At 50.4% G+C, this 22,185-nt stretch overlaps 2 protein-coding genes and 4 non-coding genes across 6 annotated transcripts; 1 reads left to right on the top strand and 5 right to left on the bottom strand.

The window, feature by feature from the left end:
* Positions 1-3,240: 3,240 nt before the first annotated feature.
* Positions 3,241-3,384, bottom strand: LOC112878379. Its single transcript, XR_003225709.1, has one exon. It is a non-coding gene; the product is annotated as a small nucleolar RNA snoR74 (small nucleolar RNA).
* A 179-nt stretch (positions 3,385-3,563) lies between these two features.
* On the bottom strand, positions 3,564-3,669 carry LOC112878425. Its single transcript, XR_003225750.1, has one exon. It is a non-coding gene; the product is annotated as a small nucleolar RNA Z103 (small nucleolar RNA).
* A 110-nt stretch (positions 3,670-3,779) lies between these two features.
* LOC112878419 lies at positions 3,780-3,883 on the bottom strand. Its single transcript, XR_003225745.1, has one exon. It is a non-coding gene; the product is annotated as a small nucleolar RNA Z103 (small nucleolar RNA).
* A 90-nt stretch (positions 3,884-3,973) lies between these two features.
* Positions 3,974-4,077, bottom strand: LOC112878421. Its single transcript, XR_003225747.1, has one exon. It is a non-coding gene; the product is annotated as a small nucleolar RNA Z103 (small nucleolar RNA).
* An 8,972-nt stretch (positions 4,078-13,049) lies between these two features.
* Positions 13,050-15,111, top strand: LOC112875923 (benzoate--CoA ligase, peroxisomal-like). Its single transcript, XM_025939930.1, has one exon. The coding sequence runs from the start codon at positions 13,133-13,135 to the stop codon at positions 14,873-14,875; it is 1,743 nt and encodes a 580-aa protein (XP_025795715.1). The 5' UTR covers positions 13,050-13,132; the 3' UTR covers positions 14,876-15,111.
* Positions 15,112-15,254: 143 nt separating this feature from the next.
* On the bottom strand, positions 15,255-15,647 carry LOC112873439 (probable calcium-binding protein CML50). Its single transcript, XM_025936386.1, has one exon. It carries the CDS (start codon positions 15,645-15,647, stop codon positions 15,255-15,257), a length of 393 nt encoding a protein of 130 aa, XP_025792171.1.
* Between the last annotated feature and the right edge of the window lie 6,538 nt (positions 15,648-22,185).

Raw genomic sequence — 22,185 nt, 5'->3', positions numbered from 1 at the left:
GGATGAAAATATTGATGAAGAAGTTGAGGAGGCAAACATTGAGGCAGGTGGCACCGCAGTACCTCAATGCGTGGCTGATGAGGGGAGAACATACCCTTTATTGTTGAATAAAGGCAAGACGAAGAACGTGAATTGGATGAAGCAATGAATGCCGATTCGTCTGATGATGACGATGATGTGACTCAAGATTGGGTAAGCAGCGACTTCAGTCATCTTGTCGTAGATGACGGATGTAGCTGGCCTTCGGATTGCAGGGAGAATGAAATTATCCAGGGTGCAAGGTACCACTCAATTGAAGAGGTGAAGGAAGCTGTTAAGTGCTGGTCTCTCTCTCTTATGCGAGAGTTTAAGACAGTCGAGTGCAAATCTCGTAAGTACGATGTGGTATGTGTGAAGGATGGCTGTCCATGGCGGGTGCATGCCTACAAGGGTAAATGGAAAGATTATTGGGAATGCTCCATTGTCACTCAGCACACTTGTCATTTGCCTGGGGTGCAGAAGAGCCATCGCAACCTCACGTCGCAATACATCGCAAATGAGATGTACGGGACGATAGTAGAGAACTTGTCATATGAACCAAAGTCTATTATCAGGTAGAATCAAGAAAAGTACAAGTATACCATCTCATACAGCAAGGTGTTGGAGATGAGGTTTGGTACGTTCGAGACTGCATATGATAATGTTCCTCGAATGCTGGCTGTCCTATGTCAGAGAAATCCTGAAAGCTACTATGACCTGAAAACTCTAGACAGAGGAGAAGGTCCGCCCCACACATTGCAGCGGGTCTTTTTCAGCTTGGGTCCATGCATTAACGAATCAGCAAAAATTTAACAAGCAGTGGCAGAAACTTGATGAACTGACCGGGAAGAAAAGAGCCGAGGACGCATCAAAAAACATAACTGCACAGGATGAAGCAGAGGTGTTCGTGGGCTTCCACTGGTTGCAATTGTTGAATTCATTGTCCGCGGGTGTACAGATTACTTTTGGGAGCGGTTCACTAAAAATCAGGTATTCATGCGAGATCCAGACAGAAATTTTGGATTCAAGGTAACAGAATATATGACTAAGAAGGCAGAAAGCGCCCGGCTACACCATGTACGGCAATGTGGAACACAGGAGCTCAAGTTTGAGGTATCTCCTAAAGACAGGGCGCGACATGGCATGAGACGTCAAACTCCTGTAAAGGAGTGCATTCTCAAGTTTGATGGAAGTTGTTGTTGCTCATGCATGAGGCCCAAGTTGCTGCACTTACCTTGTTCTCATGTAATGGCTGCTTGTACGGATATTGGACATCCTGTCGATATATATGTTTCACATTACTTCAGAAAGGAGACAATTGCTAGCATCTGGCAGTATGAGATCTATGGGTTCCGTTTGGTTGGATCGTTCACTGAGACAGCGAATCCTGTTATATATATTCCAGACCCAAGATCATCACGGGTTAAGAGAGGGCGCCGTCAGTCACGGCGTATTCGTAATGATATGGATGAGTCAGAGCTCCGTCCGAGGATACAACGCTGCAGTGCATGTAATTAGATTGGACACACGTATAAACGTTGTACAACCAATGATGCTGGCCCTAGTTGTGCTGAAGCTGGCCCTACAGGTGTCGCTACAGATGGAAGACCTCCGGTTGCATCAAGAAGTGGGAGACGTCGCCGATCGAGTGTTAGTACGTCATCAGGCATCATTTAGTTGTAATTTTATTTAAACGTTGTTTGCTCATATGTAATATTTGCTGCGTTGAGATTCTATCAGACCTGGATACGTATTTGTAATATTTGCCGCATTGACTGAAGACACAATATTTGGATTCATGTATTTGTAATATTTGTAATGTTCATTATCATATTATTTTATTTTTAATGGCTTCATGTATTGTACTATCGTAATATTTAGATTCTACGTTGCAAACGTTATCGTTTAACTATCTTCGTACGAGTTTTAGATACCGTAATCTTCTTCGTAAAATTGAATTAAAATTTTATATGCATACATAAGAGTATGGCGAATAAATCTTATATTTGAAAAAATTCTGAATTTCAAGTAGTTTCTGAAACAAAAAATCTAAGAAAAAATATAATAAAAATGGAGCAGGAGCATCCCGCCCACTGGCCGGGCGGTAGGCATCCCGCCCACTGGCCGGCGGGAGGCATCCCGCCTACTGGCCGGGCGGGAGGCCTGCTTCAGGGACCTCTTCGCGAATAAAAAAAGAAGAGGTCCCTGGAAATTTTTTTGAGCCTCCCGCCCTATGGTTGGGCGGGAGGCTCCTTTCCGCCCGTTCAGCGGGCGGGAGGCACCCATTTCTCTAAATTTCTCCAACTGGCACCCCTTTTTCGAATTTTTTTTTAATCCCCTTTTTAGAAAAAACAGATGTAGCAAAGGTCGTGGGCTCGTGGCTGGCCGGCCAACGCTTTATGCACGGCCATGAACGATGAACGGAGGAAGAAGATCGTTTGTCCCTGGACGCTATTGCTACGACTTGGCTGGCTGCCACAGCCGAGCTTGGCGTTGAGGGTAGTGGCAGGAGGCTGCACAGGAGCTACGGCTGCTAATCGAGGGGAAGGAGTTAGGATCAGGGAGGAAGAAGGCTAACGGGGCAATTTTGTCATCCTTCATTTTTTTTATAGTTGTATTAGAATTTTAAGAAATATTTATGGATATACTTTTGATCATGAACTATTACAAGAAATCAATGCATATTGAAAGATGAAGTAATCTATCAATGTAACTTTCACACACTAAATATTCGTACAATATGTTGTCAAATTTATATTAAAAAAGAGTTTTATAATCCAAATAAGCATAATAAAAACAAACATCTATATCATTTTACTTTTCTCCTCGGAAGAATATGGTGATGTTGACACTTCGAGCAAACCAGCATGCCTTGGAGTAAAAATAACCGGCAACATAAGCTCAAGGAGTTACAAGATCTGGTATTGCAACTGAGAGAGCAAAACTTTTGTGAAGGATGAGAGTGCCAAAATAAACTTTTTTTTTCCAGTTTGCTGAGACTTATTCGATTCAATTGCGGAATTGCAAGCAGGCCTCATACTCTCTGTTTTCTTGAGAAATAAAATTTACAAGCGCATGCACGGCCCAGCAGAACTTCATACGGCGTTGGAAGGCACAGCATGGCCTATGTGCTCATTCAGCAGATGAGCGGAAGATCAAGAGACCAGATTCTTTTGTATCTTCTGCTTCTCAAAAAAATATCCATCTTAAAAATCTTTTAAAAAATGTGCCATCATTTACTGAACCAATGGACAGGATCGTCCAACACAAGAACGAGTCCGAAGGTTCACCCAATAACGATGAACAATGATGTTCCTAAAGTTTACGGGGGCACTGCTAGTAGAGAGCACAGCGGCCTGCTTTTTCTCTTTAGGGTACTTCGGATACATCTCAGATAGTGCGGTCGGATTATCGTCGCGCCGGTCTGGTTTTTAAGATCAGTTTTAATGTCCACTTCCATTACATAAGATGTTTCACAAAATCTTCAGGAGTGGCGCGCAATAAACCAACAAAGATGAAGAAAAACAGTTGAAAGAGAATGTCAAATGGATCAGATGTCTGGCTTGGAATCCCTCCTCCGAAGAGAAGGCATCACAACTGCGCACAGTATAATCAAAGTCGATCATCTGGGGAAAGGATCCTCACTTCCAATAAATATCTCAATTCACCAAGAAAAATATTATTCCAATGAGAAAAAGAAGGGAAAAAAGGGTTTAAGAAAGAGAAACCTTTGTTCAGAGAAGGAGATTTAAGAATGCTAGATGGATCAGATTTCTGGCTTGAATCCTCCTCCGCAGAGGAGGGATTACATGTGCGCACAGTATAATCATAGTCGATCAGCTGGGGAAAGGATCCTCACTTCCATCTGAATTTCTTAATCTTTAAACATATTAATCAAGAAAAAAATAGTTCCAAAAATAAGTTTCCGATCTGCATGAAGAGACAACTGCATTGTTTTGATCAGAACATCTGGCTTAGAGTCTTCTCCGAAGAGAAAAACTCGAAAATCGCACAGTATAATCATAGTCGATAATTTGGGGAAAGGATCATCACCTCAAAACAACATTCGGGTTCGCCGCAACGGATCAAAAGACGAAGAGAACAAACGGAACGAAACAAAAAACGAAATCAACAGAAGAGAGAAGCCGAGCTGTGCGAAGCCGACGAGAAACGCAGCCGCAGCGCAAGCTTGGACCGTGGTGGCGACATGGAAGGGATGCGTTGCAGCGCCTCCCATTTATATACGGCTCCGTCGGCACGCCGACGAAACCCTAGGTCGCGAGGGCCGAGATGAACGGACGGATGGGCTGCCACGTGGGTCGGAGGCGGCGGCCCTGCGAGCAGGCCCATTGGACTGGAGAAGTGGTGGCGCCGTGGCGGCGGCGGCACCTTGGGCCGGCAACGGTTGCTTAGCGAACAGCCCAATCTGGCCTGCCAGTATTTCAGCCCTTTTAAACTATTGACCCACGCAGGCCAGCGAGGAGGTTTCCAAGAAGAAAAGTCAGCGGCGGTTGCGCGAGACCAGGTCACGCCCGTGCATGGCGTGCATGGCCGAGGATCGTGTCGAGCGAGGCGGTTGCATGGCATCGCCTAGAGGCTAGAGCCAAGCCATTGTGCACAGTGCCGTGCCGTACAGAACTTAAGTTTCCTCGCTTGCTAAAAGCGGCCAGCTGTAACAATCAGCTAAATGCAACGAATTGTTGGACCATATACGTTCAGTTGATCAGAATATGAAACACAATCATGGTGACAAGGCATCGTGTTTTTTTACCATGCAAAACTTTATTTTATTGAAAGGAAGAGCAAGCTGCAACACATGAAGTCTCCAAATTAACCTATCGAGAATCTTAACACCACCTACTGTGATGCTCTCTCTCTCTCTATCCCTAATGGGGGCATGTAAATTCACAGCGCAAATTAAACTGATCAATGGGAAATTAAATGCGCCGTCATAAACACCAGCGTTCATGAACACAGAGGTAATTAAACAGCCCAAAATTAAACATGGCCATCACCCAATCAGTATACGGATCAGCTATCGACTAACGTCGTCAGGTCAGGGGTCAGGAACACACACACACAACAGCAGCGGCGCCCGCCACGGCGTTCTCAAAAAGGGACAGCCGTGCGCGCGCCGGTGCAGGCGGCGGCCTTGACAAGACCGGTTCGGCCGACTCCGTCTTCTTCCTACTGGCCCGCCTGCAGCGACGCCACGAACCGACCGAGGTCCCTGCTCACCAGCGCGTTGGACTTGACGGAGCTGTCCCTGGCCACGGCGTCCACCAGCTTTCTCGGCACCAGGCACTTGCCCTCCGCGGCCAGCCGCTCCTGCACGCTGCCGCGCACCAGCAGCGCGTGCATTTGCTCCTGCGCCATGGATGGCGCCTTTTCATTCTGCACGCAGCAAGGATGCAAGGACAGGAATTGTTGGTGACTCTGTGAAATGCATGCGCTGAACGAATTCGAACATCGATAGTGAATTTCGAGATCGATGGCTTACCTCGATTGAGCCGACGGTGCGCATGAGGGCGAGCACGCCGACCTGGGCCTGCAGGAGCTTCACGTGGCGGGCGGCCTCCTCCAGCATCTCGGCGGTGTTCATCTTGTGGCCGCCGGGGATCAGCCGCGACAGCTCGGCCGTCTTCTCGCTGATCCGCTTCCGGCGCTGCCTCGCCGCGGCGCTCTGCACGGACTGGGACACGTTGCCCGTGGCCTTCTTCGCGTACGCGGCGGGCTCCGGGAGCTGCGGCGGGGCCGGGGGTGGCGGCGGTGGCAGTGCCAGGACGAACTCGTTAGGGAGCTCCGGCAGCGCCGGCACCTGCCGGTTGCCGCCGCCATTGCTCTGCTGGCCGGAGTCAATGCGCGCAAGGCCGCGCCACGCGTCGTGGCCGCAGGCGCGCTGCCTCTTCGCGCAATGCCGCTCGACCTTGGCGTCGCCGTCGCCGTGGATTGGCCTGAGGAATGCGGCGTCGTCGTGGGGCGGGAGGTCGAGGAGGTCGTCGAGCGCGGCGTTGGCGGGGTCGAGCGGGTCGTAGACGAAGCCGAGCAGCGCGTCGGTGATCTCGGGGTGGACGTCCTGGAGGAAGCTCATGTCCGCGGCGGGGAGGTGGCCGAACAGCGGGGCGGTTGTCGGGTGGAAGCTGAGCGCCATGGCCGGGGGTTGTTGCTTCGCTGCCTCTCCCTACTCGATGCTGGTGTCTCGCTGCGGGTGAATCGTAGCTCAACTGCCCAGGGAAAGACCGCAGGACAGGGAGTCAAGGGGGAGGAGGAAGAGGAGGACGAGGCGGCGGCTCGAGTATAAACAGGCGCAGTGATTTAGCAGTAACTGCCCCTTAAAAAGAGGGAGGCGGCGTCCCCACTCGCTCCTAACCGCCAGCCATTCTCTCCCGCCGGTTTTCATGCCCATTTTGCACAGTGATCCCCTTAATTTGTTCACCTCCTACTCAAACTCCTCCAGCATATCTAAACCATCTGTAGATTGCCACTGAAATCATTATCCATCTTTATCTTTGCGAGGTCCTGTATGTAAAGGTACATGTCGCGACACGTCATGACATTGGCAGATTGGCTACATTAGACGATGAAGACGGGAAACGATTACACAGGCTCCACGCCAAATCGGTTTTCTTCGCAGCGAAGCTCTTCTCGGCGACGTAATTTTGGAGCATGTCAAGGGCTGCATTGCAACTGGGGCAATTAGCAGCTGCCTATTTCGGCGGCTACCAACGATCTGACCGCGCTGAGAGATGGACGGTGGATGCGGCGGCCCCTGTTTCTTTTTTTCTCTCCCTTTTCTGGTTTACCTGAAAATTCTTGTCTAGGATTCCTCGGGGCGGTTTAAGGGGGCTCCTCATTCGTAGCTCCCACGGCCCCACCACTTGCTCAACTCGTGTAACCGCCGCTTACGTGTCGCTTCCTCCTCGTCCCTCTCCTCGGGCACAGCGCGTGCCCGTCAGCTACGAGCACGGGCGCCGCAAACCGTGCGCCGTACGTGTCCTATGACCACTGCTGCCGGTCATGACGGGCTCTGGTCCTCTAACACTCGGTACGCAACCGGCAATCCTGACCGGCCTTGGCACGATCAGCTGCAGCTCTGCATTACAGTGAAACGTTCGTGCTGGTGGGGAGCTGCCTGTGCTAGTAAAAACTTGATTTCCTTTTGAGTTGGTGATCTTTAGCGCGCCTTCAGGCTTGTGCTGAGCGTGTCATGCACGGACGCACCTCTTTGTGCTGAGCGTTGTTGGGCTCCGTCTCCGGTGAACACAAGAACTCAAGGGGCCTGGGAATAAAAAAGGCCCACACTTGGTAGATAGTCGGGCCTCTTTTATTCGATAGAAAGCAGAACAGCAAAACAGCCCATCCTCCTTCCCCAAAGATCAAAGTGCAATTGGCCCATATAGGAATTTCTGGCCACTTCGCTCAGATCTGGGGCTCCTCGCCTCGTGACTTACGCGGCGTCTCATCAAAAAAGGAAAAGAAACCTCTCAAAAAAAAGGAAAATAAATATCTGCCCGCGTCCCGTCGTCGGAGTCGTCGTCTCGCGGCAGGCAGCGACGCACCCGCGACGGCGACCTCAGCTGCGGACCAGCAGGAGCAGGAGGGCAGCGCGACGCGCCTGCTCGTTCGTACTACCAGACATGGAAAAACACCGGAGACCGGACCGGACTGCCTGTCTAGCTACTACCGTCGCCATTCGCCAAGCTGCAAGACTGCTGACCAGGCGCCTAGAAGCACTGCTGGCTTCTGGACTCCAAATTAGAGCCCATGATCGACAGATCTACCCGTCCGTCTGAACACCGCCTCCGATCACCGTCTGAACAACACGGACCCCTCGCCGCCGGTGTCACACGCATGGGCCCTGCCAGCCACGGTCACAGCCCCCGACCAGTATGAATCTGCAAGGCCACGTTACGAGAGCGTTAGTATACTATCTTTCCTTGGCCGCCATTTTCTCATACTAATCCCTGCGGCAATAGTCAATCCACCTCACCAGCAGAGCTGCCTGCCCCTTTGCAGATGCGTGCGGCCAAGGATTCCTCTCCGACCCGCGCGTCGCAACAAGAACGAACCGATCGACAGGCTCGTCGTCGGCAACGGCAACCATACTGGCGACCCCCCTGCGGTCGCCGTCCACCGCCTCTCGCATGGTTTTGACCCCGGCGTGCTCTCCGTCTCGCTCCCGTACAGCCGTCTCCGTCGATCCGTCGTGACTCGTGATCAGCTCGTCGTCGTTGATTGCACTGGCGACCAGCACTGGTTAACTGCCGCTGTCGTTTGCTTGTACGCGACAAGTTATTAGTTAATTTAATTCCCGCGCGCGCCTGGTTCTGAGGTCATGTGTTCTTGTCCGCAAGCTATGTGGTCAGTAGCTAGGCGGCGGAGTAACGACTAGAAAATTTTGCAAACAAGGATGCACCACAGCTGATGACCAGGCCAGTTGATTGGTCGAATTAATCGATTAGCCCTTTGTTGCTGGTAGTAGATAGGGCGAGATGGATTAGCACACACTCAGCACATGACGCGCGAGACGTCACACCGGCGATTGCGTCATCATCAGGGTCCCATCACCCGAGGGAATCACCACCGTCGCCGGCCGGCAGGCACTGGGATTTTGCCAGTGGAGGTGGCATGTCCCCCGCCCGGAGCAGCGTATGTGCGTGCATCACCGGACAGCTCGGCACGTGCGCACGAGCGTCCGGTGTTGTCCGAGGACGAGGCATGATCCGCGGAGGATGGCGCCTGTGTCTTTGGATCGGATCAGAACCCACCCCGCTGATCGATCGAGCGCCGGGCAGGTTGAACCCTAGGCGTTTAGCTCACCGTAACTGGCTGGACGTCCCCCATGACAGGCTCGCGCACTATCGGGGCAGATGGTGATGGTGGCCTGCCCGCGCGCCCAAACATCGGCGTGTTCGCTGACGCCGCACTTCCAGCTGATGAAAATGGAGGAGCCTCTTTGAGGAGCACTATCTATGACCAGGAGGCTATGGCCTGTAACTATTTTCCATGGAGTTAGAAATCTTTATTTTTGTTTTGCAACTACTTTAATTATGTCACAACGCTGCAACTGAATTGCAAAGTGTAGAGAATAGCAGAAACTCTCGGTCACTTGAAGAAAGAGAGAGAAAATCTTAGTGTGTAGGTTTTACTTATTATGTTATCAATCTAATATGATTTCTTATATATTTTTTTTTGGAACGATTCCTTAGATACTGATGATGGTCAGAGTTTACAACTTCGACAACAAGAAGCTTAAGCGAACGAACTTATATTAGGGACAGAGGTAATAAGATAGGACCATCCTCTGCCATGGACGGCATCATCCACCTTTTCCAATCCTATTCCTACCCGTACCAGATCAAAACAAAAGGCATTGTGTCATCATCAAGTCACTGATCATAACCCTGAATTTTACGTGAAGCTCACAGGGAGATCCCAGTAAACTTCCTTCGTTCCAAACGGCGCGTAAGAGAAAAGGTTGCCCAACAACTGTTCAAACAAAGAAGACTTGAATACTACTTACAAAAGGTCAAACCAGCTCCCATCGTACGCAATAACCAGCAGTGTTGTAGTATAATGTAGTAGTTGTCAAGCAGAGATTGAAATGCTCGAGAAATTGCAAGCAATCTGCAGATGAAATACCCAGAGCTGAAAAGAAGCTGTTGAGACAATCCATACGCGACCTGACGGGCGTTTCCGTGCAAATTACACACGGAAAGTCGAACATCTTCCACCTGTTCAGTTCCAAACGGAGCACTGCGCTGGTCCGAATCGTGCATCCTTTACGAAAAGCATGGGGTCAGTCGATGCTCACGGTCTGACGCAGAAGCTGATTTTTTTTTCTTTGAACGATAAAGCTGATTTTTCAGACAGCAGCTGCGGAGACCGCCACTAGCAGCAGCAGCTGAAGCGATCCCATCGTCCCCGGGCGCATGTGGTTGGCCGACCGACCGGAGCCGAGACTTGGACTCGAGACTGACGCTGGCAGGCAAGCGGCAGCAGCCAGCAGCATCATCCCCCGTGTAAATCGCCCTGACCGGGACGACTGACCGGCGCGCGACTGCACTAGGTTGGGGTCTTTGGTTTGAAAGATCGAAAGCTCCGTGCAACTTAAGCTCGGTTCAGAAGGAAGTCAGGCTGATCTTAGTTGTTGGAGTACGCGTCAGCATGGCAGCGAAAATCAGGCGAATTATTTGCAGCTACTTTAGCTCTACGATGGCGATCAACTCGCGGGAAGTCTCCAAGAGGAGAGAGAGTTGCTTTGTATGCAGAGAGAAATGGATGCCAAATTCCAGATCAGTTGACTCACTCCACCAACCAGCACAGAGATGCAGCAGGGATCCATATATCACGTGGCTGTCGATCGTACGGCACCGCATCACCGGGTTACATTGCACTGTCCGCGCTGCTCGGTCGCTGATCCAGGCAGGACCACGTGGGGTGCACCTCCAATCCGTTTTAATTTAAATATTCTGCTAATCTTTTAAAATTAGATTTTATTTTGAAAAAGTAGAACAAAAATTTAAATAAAAAAAGTTGGAGATGCATTTAATGATCACCGGTTTGCACCCTAGCAGGCTATGGATACGTTCGGGGGTAGTATCATTGTACTACTAATTATAAGAATATATAAGCACATGGACGACGGACATGCATCATGCATGCCGCGCGCGCAGCTTCCAGATCAACGCATGGCAGCCACACATGCGTGCGTGCATCTTATTATCGCGCCGAAATGAAATCGATCGATCGAGGTCGAGGCATCGTCGTCACGTACGGGCCGGGGCTGGGCTGAGCTAGCTGTCTCGATCATCAGCGCCATTCTGTTTCCTCTTCTTGGAACCACAAGCATCTTGGATCACATCGATCATTCAGCTAGCAGCAATAAGAACACACAGATAAATCCCTTGTCTTCTCGACAAGGAAGGAATATCAACCGTTTCGGTGCCACTCGAGCCGTTTTTTCCGTGAATGCATACAGATACTTTCGCCCTGATCGAGTGATTCGCTCCACTAGCTCCCATCTGATCTGATTCTGATGTCGTCCGGGCGGGGCTAGCTGACTCCTCACCTCATCAGTGGGCTCTGTCTCTCTCTCGTGTAAAATGTGATCGAGAGCAGCAGTGGTGGGAGACGCGGCTACGGTCCCTTTCGCGCCAACCGCATGTGTGTTACAAAAAAAAAAACCGTTGTGAGCATCCTTGATCGACGGAGCATCAAGGGGAAAAAAAAATCGGGCGCGCAGTTACATCGTAGTGGAGTGGCATCACGGGCGCTGACGGCGACGAAAGATGTTTAGCCACGCAAAAAAAAATAGTAAACGGTAAGTCAGTAACATTTAGGGCTTGTCTTTGTGAACAATAAATAATCTAATCTAATAACTTACGGTTCAAGTACAACATGATATGATAAAAGCACACAATAGACCATCAAAATAATCTGAAGGTGGTCCAGCGCGTTATATTTTATCATATTGTTCTTGTACCGTAAATTAGATAATCCGAAAGGAAAATAAACACGACCTCCGATCCGTTCATGATCATGTGCCAGAAAGGAAAGTAAACATGTCACCACTGCAGCTACGCACGCTGGCACGCCGCAGCACGTGTGGTACGGTGTGCTGGGCCTGCAGTACCTGTGTCGAGTGTCTGGACTCGATCGAGCCAGGACTTGACCACAAAAGCTTGCATGGCCAAGACTAGCTCCGGTCGGTCGGTCAAATAGTCAATGCCAAGTGGCCAGGCTAGGCAAGGGTTCACACGAGTCCTCTGTCTGACGGACACGAGGGACCCAGCACTTTGCAGCTACAGAGATTCGAATATGCCAACACGGGAGCAGCCGAAAGATGGATAAAAATGGCGGGGCCTTATATAGGATAATTCGTATGTACTTACGTGAGTTTGACTGCTCATCAGTGAGGGGGCTTGTCTTTTCAGGAGCTTTTTTTTTTTGGCTAATTTGATGGGCGTGCATGCGTAATCAATCTCCGATGGATTCCATCCCTATGTGTTGTCCAGTAAGTTGAATGAAGAGAAAAGGTGGCTTCATTTTGTGAGGTTCTAGAGCAGTGGGAAATGCCGCCACTCCGGCCTGAAGAGATTTGACCTGGGTCATTTTTGCACCCTCAAAGTTAATGGTGAGCAGATTAGGCCTCAAGCGTAATAATAAGCCTCGTCCAGTAATTCCATTCATTCTGCCTAATGCTCGTTCAGTCCAACTTCAATCCATTTCCGTTCCTAGATGCTAGTGTTGATCGACATAGAGTTAAGGGAAGCCAGAAGCGTGCGGAAGTAAACTCTGAACCATGCAGTCCGATGAATGTCCTTTTAACAAAGCTATAATTCAGCTGGCGATTCTTTAAACGGGGTCATTCAGAAACTAAAGTGTACTCTGGTGGAGGAACTTCAAGGCTGAGGCGAGCACCAAAATAAAATTGGTCGCTGGAAGGTAGGTTTTGGCGTGGTCCATGTAGACAGGGATAGAAAAAGGGGAATTCCAGAAGTCGCCTGAGCTTAGGACCATGCAATCTATCGAAGCTTTAGGAGCACCCAGTGTACCAGCACTAGCGATCTCGTTATCGCGCACGAAATCCATCGGGCGGCTGCTCAAATTGAAGGTGCGCGCTCCCCACAACCCACAAGCTCCGCCGCTATCTACTCACTCTGCTGTCCTGTCCCTCCGGGAACCCACTCAGCGGCAGCACCAGCAGCAGGAAGGGACCCCCGGTCCACCGAGCGAGCGAACAAACGGGCAGGACCGCGACCGCGCGGGTGTGAAAAATCGTGCCCAGGAGGCAAGGAACGTGTGTGGATGTGGTCAAGACCCCGCGTTTTCACCTCATTTTCCTTGCAACTCTGCTCCCGGCCCGTCGTCCTTGCCTTCTAAAAAAAAACTCTGCTCCCGGCCCGGAACCGAGCCGCTCCGTTTTTTCCCAGACAATTTTCGGCTCCCGCGTCCGGCGCAGCTCACACTGCCCGCGACCCCTATATAAAGGAGGCACCCCGGCCGTCCGAGCAGCTCACTCACCTCACCTCGCCACGCACATCTATCCTCGCACCACCAGCTCTTGGCGCCGCCGTGATCGATCTCCTCCTTGCACGCCGATCGAGCAACCATGGACCAGCTCCAGAAGCGCCCCGCCAACTACGTGCCGCTGAGCCCCGTCGGCTTCCTGCCGCGCGCCAATGCCGTCTACGGCGACCGCCTGTCGGTCGTCTACGGCCGCGTCCGCTTCACCTGGAGCCAGACGTACCACCGCTGCCGCCGCCTCGCGTCCGCGCTCCTCGCGCTCGGCGTCCGCCGCGGCGACGTCGTCTCCGTCCTCGCGCCCAACGTGCCGGCCATGTACGAGATGCATTTCGCCGTGCCCATGGCCGGCGCCGTGCTCAACACCATCAACACGCGCCTCGACGCCAACGCCGTCGCCACCATCCTGCGCCACTCCGAGGCCAAGCTCCTCTTCGTCGACTACGACTACGTGCGCCTCGCCGGCGACGCGCTCCGGCTCCTCGCGGACGCCGGCAGGCCCGTCCCGCTCGTCGCCGTCATCGACGACCTCGACGCGCCCACCGGGGTCCGACTCGGCGAGCTCGAGTACGAGGGGCTCGTCGCGCACGGCGACCCGGAAGCCGACCTGCCGCCGCTCGCCGACGAGTGGGACGCCGTCACGCTCAACTACACTTCCGGCACCACCTCCGCGCCCAAGGGCGTCGTCTACAGCCACCGCGGCGCGTACCTCAGCACCACCAGCCTGCTGCTGCAGTGGGGGGTGGGCACCGAGCCTGTCTACCTGTGGACGCTCCCCATGTTCCACTGCAACGGCTGGACCTTCACGTGGGGCATGGCGGCGCGCGGCGGCGTCAACGTCTGCATCCGCGACGCACGCCCCGCGGACATCTACCGCGCCATCGCGCGCCACCGCGTCACACACATGTGCTGCGCGCCCGTGGTGTTCAGCATCCTCCTCGAGGGCGACGCCAACAAGCAGCAGCTCGAGGCCCCGGTTCACGTCCTCACCGGCGGGGCCCCGCCGCCTGCCGCGCTGCTGGAGCGCGTCGAGCGGATTGGCTTCCGCGTCACGCACGCCTACGGCCTCACGGAGGCAACGGGGCCCGCGCTCGCATGCGAGTGGCGCGACCAGTGGGACCGCCTGCCGCTTCCGGAGCGCGCGCGCCTCAAGGCGCGCCAGGGGGTCAGCGTCCTGTCCCTCGCCGACGCCGACGTCAAGAACGCCGACACCATGCAGAGCGTGCCGCGCGACGGAAAAACCGTCGGGGAGATCGTCCTCCGCGGCAGCAGCGTCATGAAGGGGTACCTCAACAACCCGAAGGCCAACGAGGAGGCCTTCAAGGGCGGGTGGTTCCTGACGGGCGACGTCGGCGTCGTGCACCAGGACGGGTACATCGAGATCAAGGACAGGTCCAAGGACGTGATCATAAGCGGCGGGGAGAACATCTGCAGCAAGGAGGTGGAGGAGGTGCTGTTCCGGCACCCCGCCGTGGCGGACGCGGCGGTGGTTGCGATGCCGCACCCGCGCTGGGGCGAGACGCCGTGCGCGTTCGTCGTGGCCAGGGACAAGGCCGCCCGCGTCTCCGAGGACGACGTGCTCGCGTTCTGCAGCAAGCGCATGGCGCGCTTCATGGTGCCGAAGAAGGTGGTGGTCGTAGAAGCCCTACCAAGAAATGGGCTGGGAAAGGTCGAGAAGGTCAAGCTCCGTGATGTGGCACGTAAACTGGCGCCAACAGTGCCGGCACAGAAGCCGAAGGGGAAGACGACGACGACGACAACGACGGTCGGCGGGCGCCGCGACGAGCAGCCGGTGGCGCACATCATGGCCGTGTCAAGGTCAAGGCTATAGCCCTATACTGTGGTAACCGGTGCTACGCTTCCTTTGCTATTGCTGCTGAACTGGTACGGTGCTGATCTGTCAGCTGAAGGTTGGTAAAAAGGAATAGGATTTTGGAACTTTTGGCGCCAAAGTTCCAGGAATAAGAGAATAGCCTAGTTTAAATGTTTTGAACTTTTTACGCGCAGTGATTGTGTAGGAATGGATGGGATGTATCACTGCCGCCAAAGTATTTGTTCTTTTATTTTTCCTTCTTTTTCTCTTTGTGCTTTTCATACTTATGTGCACATTGTAAAGTACTCCCTCCGATTCCTAAAGCATGTCGTTTCAGACAGGTTTGAAAAAATTAAGGTAACAGCGAAATGACCGATTTGCCCTTCGGATTTTACCCCTAGCACGGCCAGACATTGCTGATCTCCCTGAGCGGCGCCGTCCTCGCCGAGATCCCAGGCGCCGCCGCCGCCACCTCCCGTGCAGCGGACGAGTGCGGCGGCGCGCCGTAGGGAGGGGCGGACGAGGGTGGCGGGGCGCTGTAGGGCGCGCCGTACTGCTGGGCGCCGTAGCCTCCACCGCCGGCGCTGTAGGGTTGGGAGGAGGGCGGGGCGCCGTAGTAGGGTGGCGCGGAGGAGGAGGATGTCTTGCCTTCCTTGGGGGGCTTCTCGCCGTAGGGCGGGGCGGAGGGGGCCGGGGAGGAGCCGTAGGGCGGCGGGGCGCCGTAGCCTCCGGCTCCTCCGGCGCCGGGGCCGTAGGGGTAGCCGGAGCCGGGCGGCGGGTAGCCGGCCATGGGGGCTTGTGTAGGGCGGGGAGCGATCACGGGGAGACGGTGGTGGTGGGTGGGGAATTGGGAATGGAATCGAGACTGAGCTTCGGATGGAAAAATGAATGCAGCAGAAGAGAGAAAAGACATAGGTGGGATGGACGAACTGTCGCGGCGTGGGTCGGGGAGGAGCAGCAGAGGCCGAGCTCTCCGGGACGGCCCTGGAGTGACAAGTGCAAAAATGGTAAATGCTTTTTTTTCGTAAGTCACGACGTCAAATATTTAGACACCTTTTGAAATGAACTACGGCGTCATCCTTTACGGGATTGAGGGAGTATATGGTATGGAATATGAAGGAAATAAAATTTTGTGATACATTTCTAAATTGCTCCCCCTCCGGTGATAGTGAACTAGTGGTTGAAAGTGGGCTCACTCTACGAAAGCCAGTGACAACGATTGAAAATAGACTCATTTTATGCCATGTGTCAAGTCATGTGTGCACATCAAAGTGCGCTGTCACAGTTATCCTAAATTCCTTTTTACCATCTTCATCATAATTCACATATCACCATTGGTTAAGCAGTGGCCCTAGAATAAAAATTAAGTGATATTTTAAGATATGATTTTTGAGATTATCCTTGAAAAGTCAATCTTTAGTACTTAATTATGACAATATTTTAAAATGGTGATTATAACTTTTTTGAAATAGATAATTGGTAAAAATCCTACTCATGTCATTTTGAAAATGTGTACTCACTACATCCATGCATAAAGTTATCACTAGCTAATAAAACTGTTTACTCTTCGCGCTTTCATATTTACGTGTACATTGCAAACTATGTGCGGTGTGAAAATGCGAAGGAAGTAGTTTTTATGTCACATTTCTATGTTTCCTATTTTTTCTCTCTCTCGGGTTGCGAATCTGGCGTAGTGACTGAAAGTAGACTCCAGTGGCTGTGATTGAAACTAGACTCGCATTCTGCCGTCGGCCAAGCGTTTCGAAGAAAAATCAACACGTTCGCCTTTTTAATTTTGGTCGATGGGCCATGTGCCAACACATCAAGCTGATCTGCAAACAGAGCATATCTGGGCGTCAAAGCTACAGGAGCCGCCCATCGCTCGATCAGATCCTCTGTTCAGGACAGCAGCATATCGCACACAGAAGGCTTCAAACTTTACTAAAAAAAAAGGCTTCAAACCCCCGTCATTTTACTCCACAAAGATTGCATACAACAAACGCACCAGGTTAAAGTAGTACATCTACGGCTCATGTTTGACAGTGACACGTTTCCCGTGTTTCAAGCATTCCTCGTGCATTTAAAAATATTCATCTATCTCTACCGAATTCTTTCCGTATGATTCTGAATTCTGATAGACTTCAAACACTGACCCAATAACGTGCGTTACGGAGAATCTGTGCCTATCATTCATCTCTGTTTCTCATGCTCTTATTCAGGCAAAATTTATATAGCACTTCGTTGTGTTGACCATTATCATTGTGACAGGAAAAGGATTCAACCGCCGGCAACATAAAACCAGCACCAGTATCCCACTCCTATGATAGTCTATCTTGAGAAATACCGGAGCCAACAAGCACAGTATGCACTCCACTAGTTCAACCATAAATAGAGTTCTCTGAAGAACACTGAAACCAAAACCATTCTCATCTTGGACTCGTTTGTTTGTCGCTTATTACCATGCCTGGTATCTCCTTTTGTTCAATGGGAACCCAAACAAAGCTGAAACAGTGACAGCCCCGGTCCCATCGGTCCTACAGTCGGAACACATCAGCTCGATTAAAAGGCAGTGCGCTTTGCCCTCCTCCCCGCGCTCCACTGGAAAAAGGTGGACACTACTGCTTGAGATTTGGCTATTTCGTATAAAAGTTCTTCAATTTTCTATAAATTATAACTAAGCCCAACTCATCTGGAACGGCAGCACTCAAGTTCGTATATACTCTCAAACTAATATTTATTTCGACACAAAGAAGAAGAAGTTCAATAATCCTGCCGTGTTTAAAAAACCCCATGAGTCACTTTTACATTTACCCCCTCTTGCGCCCCGAACCCTAACTCCTCCCCCTCTCCTCCCGGCTCGTCGCCGCCCTCTCAATCCCTCCCCTACTCCCCGTTGTCGCCCTTTCTCTCCCTCTTTGCTCTCTGTGTCCCCGCCACCTTCCCTCCCCTTCTCCCTCTCCGCCTGCCTCCATCGCCCCTCCCGGCCAGCGCTCCTCCTACTTGCCGCCCGCTCCCGCGGGATCCAGATCTAGCGCGGGACGGGGCTCGAAGGGAGGGGCGCGGGCACACGATGGCCTCTCCCTCCTTCTCCTGCTCCCCCCCTCTGGCATCGCCTCCCCTCCCCTTCTCCCTCTCCGTGGGCGAGCGGGACTCGGCAGCGTGCACGAAGGCGGCCTGTGGCGTGGGCGGACGCGGGCTGAAGGTGGCCAGCCAGCCGACATGGAGGAGGTTGCTAGGAGTAACCACGACGCGGGCTGAAGATGGCCAGCCAGCCGACATGGAGGAGGTTGCTAGGAGTAACCACGCGCGTGGAGGCGGACGGGAGGTGGCCGTCTGGAGGCGACGGGCATGGAGGTGGCGGCGCCCGCGAAGGCAACCTGCAGCGAGCGGAGGCGGGCGAGAAATGGCCGGCGCGGAAGTTTAGGGACGGAGGCGGAGTAGGAGACGGCCGGCACAGAAAGCTTGGGATGGGAGGCGGCCAGCACGGCTCGAAGGAAGGGGTGCGCGGGCCGGCCTAGGCACACGGCGGCCTCTCCCTCTCTTGCTTCCCGCTACCGTCCTCTCTCTCCCTCTCCCTCTCTACTCTCTACCTCTCCGCCGCCGCCTCCCCTCCCCTTCTTCCTCTTCGTCTGCCTCGGTCGCCTCGGTCGCCCTCCCTGCCGCCGCTCTTCCTATTCTCCGCTACCGCAGGGCGTCCAAAGGGTGCCAAATGTTCCAGTAGCTGAAACGGTGACAGTCCCTATCGGTCATACAGAACACATTTGCCACTTGATGACTTGAAGGGACACGGCTGATCTGATCTACAAACTGCAGGAGTTGCCGAGTATCTCAGTGCATAGAGAACGCCAACGGGAAACAAAAACCTGCTGCCGTCTTTCTGATTTGAGGAAATCCTGGTTTCGGTGTTTCAAACCCATCTTTCCCCCGAATTGTGTAATGCTTGTGAGCTTGTCCATCCATCTACTCTTTTTGGATGGTTATGAGAAAAAAACGCGACCGGCGGCGAGAGGCGTCCTAAACATTTTGCCTGACGCCCGGCAGAAACAAAAGCATCAGCAGCGCTGGCTCGCCTTCCCGTGCACTCGGAATATTCCGCGCCCTGATTGATGTGCATCAGTACCTACATGTATTTGGCCAAGGGGGGAAGAACGGGAAACAGCTGCTGCCGTGGCGATCCAAACCGCTCTAGTTTTGGGTTCAGCCTGCTGCTCAGATCAGGACCTGCATGCTGCTGTTCTCACCAAAAAAAAAAGGACCTGCTCCAACTACAACTCCTGCTGCTCCTCTTCCAGCACGAAATTGGCGGGAACCATCACCCGCGAGGCGAGCGAGCCTGGCGGCTGAACTGCAAAATCGTCAACACGTCTTCATGCATATAATCTTCTCAAAAAAAAAGTCTTCATGCATATAAAATTCCTGCAGAATACGCGAGGAAAACCCGCCGGTTTTTACCAGCAGACGTACCGTACCGTACGTCCTGGACCACGAACCGTTTCTGCCGTGCACCGGCTACCTTCTTTTTTCTTGTGTGTTCGTGATTTGCGGCTCGGCTGGCTCTGGTGCACTAGCTAGCGTGACAGCGTCAGCACCAGTACAATGCAACGCGTTCGGTATTCTTGTTGGGTCGCAAAACTTTATTTCTTCTAGAAATGCTACGAGATACGAAGTACTGTACTGTACAGTTGTGTTATCGCCCATTCGAGAAAGATGCAGATGAGATGACATGGTGGTCTACTTGGATCCGGTTCCTCTGAAGTTGTTGGAGTTACCTCAGAGGGACGTTGGAGCTGCGGCACCGTTCAGTCCGCATCAGACGGCATCATACAGGAACGCTGGCTTGGCCGGAAAACGTGCTGCCAAACTGCTTGCTAAGGCCCATTTGCAGATGGATCAGAGGGATGGAAAAACGTGCGAGACCGACGAAAAAGCACCAGGACGATGAAAAACAGCGTGAGACCAACAGAAACGGGCCGGAGAAGTGAGCTGACTATCAGCTCGCTTAGTTTCTCTGTACTTCAATCTTATACGTAAGTCTGAGTGATTTTCCTCTCTTCATCCATCTTTTCTCACGAACGGCTCACTGTAATTGATCAAATTGGCATCCTCAGATTGCTTTCAACTTGCTCAACCTTCCAGTTTTCTCACGGAAGAAGGCAAGAAGCAGCCCGTTGAAATCTATCTATCTATTATATATTATATTGATAAGAGAATGTTAAAAAAAATCCACCACGTTCGTTGAGAGGGTCTAAAAATTCTCAAGTTAACCTGAAAAAAAAGAAGAATTCCCACCGTCGGATTTTATAAAGATCTAACGGTCTATACCAACCCAAAGAGTCCATATCAAATACGATTATTAATAGCTAATTTCGATTTAAAAATTAAAGAAAATTAGGACATGACCAAAGTGTCCATGCCAAATACGATTAGTAAATAGCTAAATTCAAAATAAAAAATAAAAAAATAGCAGTTGACCAAAGAGTCCATATCGAACACCACTAACAAATAGATAAATTCAAAGAGAAGAATTTCCACCGTCGGATTTATAAAGATCTAACGGTCTAGACCAACCCAAAGAGTCCATATCAAATACGATTAATAAATAGCTAATTTAAATTTAAAAATAATAAAAATTAGGATATGACCATACGATTAATAAATAGCTAAATTTAAAATAAAAAAAAGAAATTAGCAGTTGACCAAAGACTCCATATCGAACACCACTAGCAAAGAAATTCAAGAATTATTAGAAAAATTAGTAGTTGATTTGTAGAGCTATTAAGAAGTAAATTAGGAAGAAAAATAGCTAAATAAATAGTATTGGTCAAATATAAATAATAAATAAATATGAGTTAAATTATGATGATCTAATGGTCTAGACTAATTTAAATAATACATATCTAATACGAATAATAAATATATAAATTCTAAACTTAAATAATAAGTGTTTTATATATGGAAATTGGAATACTAAATGGATAAAAAAAATCACATTCCTTGGAACATGCAAGATCTCACATCACTTAAACAACTACAAATCTATCCATTACCAATTATCTAAGAAAAGAGAGGAAAAGGGTAACATATTTTGCTATACCAGCTAGGGGCTTATAAACTTGATAAATGGGATAGGTAATAATTTTGTGATAAATTAAATACACAGAATTGAGGTGTGTAAGACAACAAATAGATCGAGCAGCTCCTAGAACCATGGAACATCATGAATGCAAAGGAGTGGTGTACCATTGGTAGCAACTAAGCAAAGCAAGCAAGATATAAAAATCAAATAAAGAAGCGGATCAAGAGGTGAATCAATAAATTGTGCATACCAAGGTTTCCTTACAACATAGGAAGGGTAAATATATGTGTCAATCAAACTAACCATGGAGCATGCTAAATTATTTAGTGAACACCACCTCTTTTCATGTAGTACATCTTCAATCTATTTCTTTAATTTGTTACCGTAATTCCGCAAAAGGGTCCTTTCTAGATTTATTTGAGAATTCGAATAGAAGTTGCCAGGTGGAGATTGATATATCACAAATCTCCAGGCGGCAAGATGCAAGGTAGCAACAGGAGAGATGAGAAACTGAAGGAGACGATCTCAGCAAACTGCGGGTATACTCACCTGATTACTGTCTGGAGAACAAGCATGTAGTTGTGCAACATGAGCAAATGTGACTTCGATTGATCGATTTAGGGAGTATGAACTCGATTTCTCCTAAATGCTGGTAGGATCCAACCGATCACAAAATTGCAGTGCAAAATGAGTAGATATTACTGCAGCTAACCAATTTTAGGAGACCAAACTAAATTTCGCCAAGATGTAAATTCAATTCAACCCGTAATAATGATATGGTTGGAGATTTCCTATGAAAAGTATCTGAAGATAAATGAAGGTGGAATGATTCTACACACTCAGAGAGAGAGAGAGCAGAACGGAAATCACTTTAGTTGAATTATTAGAGAGCTCCATCTTTTTTCTTTTTGAAGTGGAAATAGCTCCAGCTCCATTTTATTTATAGAGGCTAGCCGGAGCTCAGCAATCATGGATATGAATTTGGATTAGGAACCAAAGCATGAGAATAGTGATGAAATTTAGAAAGTTTATACTATGGATTGTGGAGAAAACACATGGTTCTAGGGAGGAAATGAACCAATCTCCCTAATAACCTTGGAAATTAGATACTAGGATGCAACAACATCTCTAAAATACATTACCCTGAAATACCTAAATAAAGAGACTATATATGTTAAAATTAAGTTAAGCTAAAGTTAGAATTATAACATGAAACAATCATTGTAGCTGAGAGAGAGCACTATAAGATCAA

The sequence above is a fragment of the Panicum hallii genome, chromosome 9 (genome assembly GCF_002211085.1).
Source record: "Panicum hallii strain FIL2 chromosome 9, PHallii_v3.1, whole genome shotgun sequence".
In the NCBI taxonomy this organism is placed as follows: domain Eukaryota; kingdom Viridiplantae; phylum Streptophyta; class Magnoliopsida; order Poales; family Poaceae; genus Panicum; species Panicum hallii.
The sequence above is the reverse complement of the archived record's forward strand: the minus strand, read 5'-3'. Positions and strand labels throughout refer to the sequence as shown.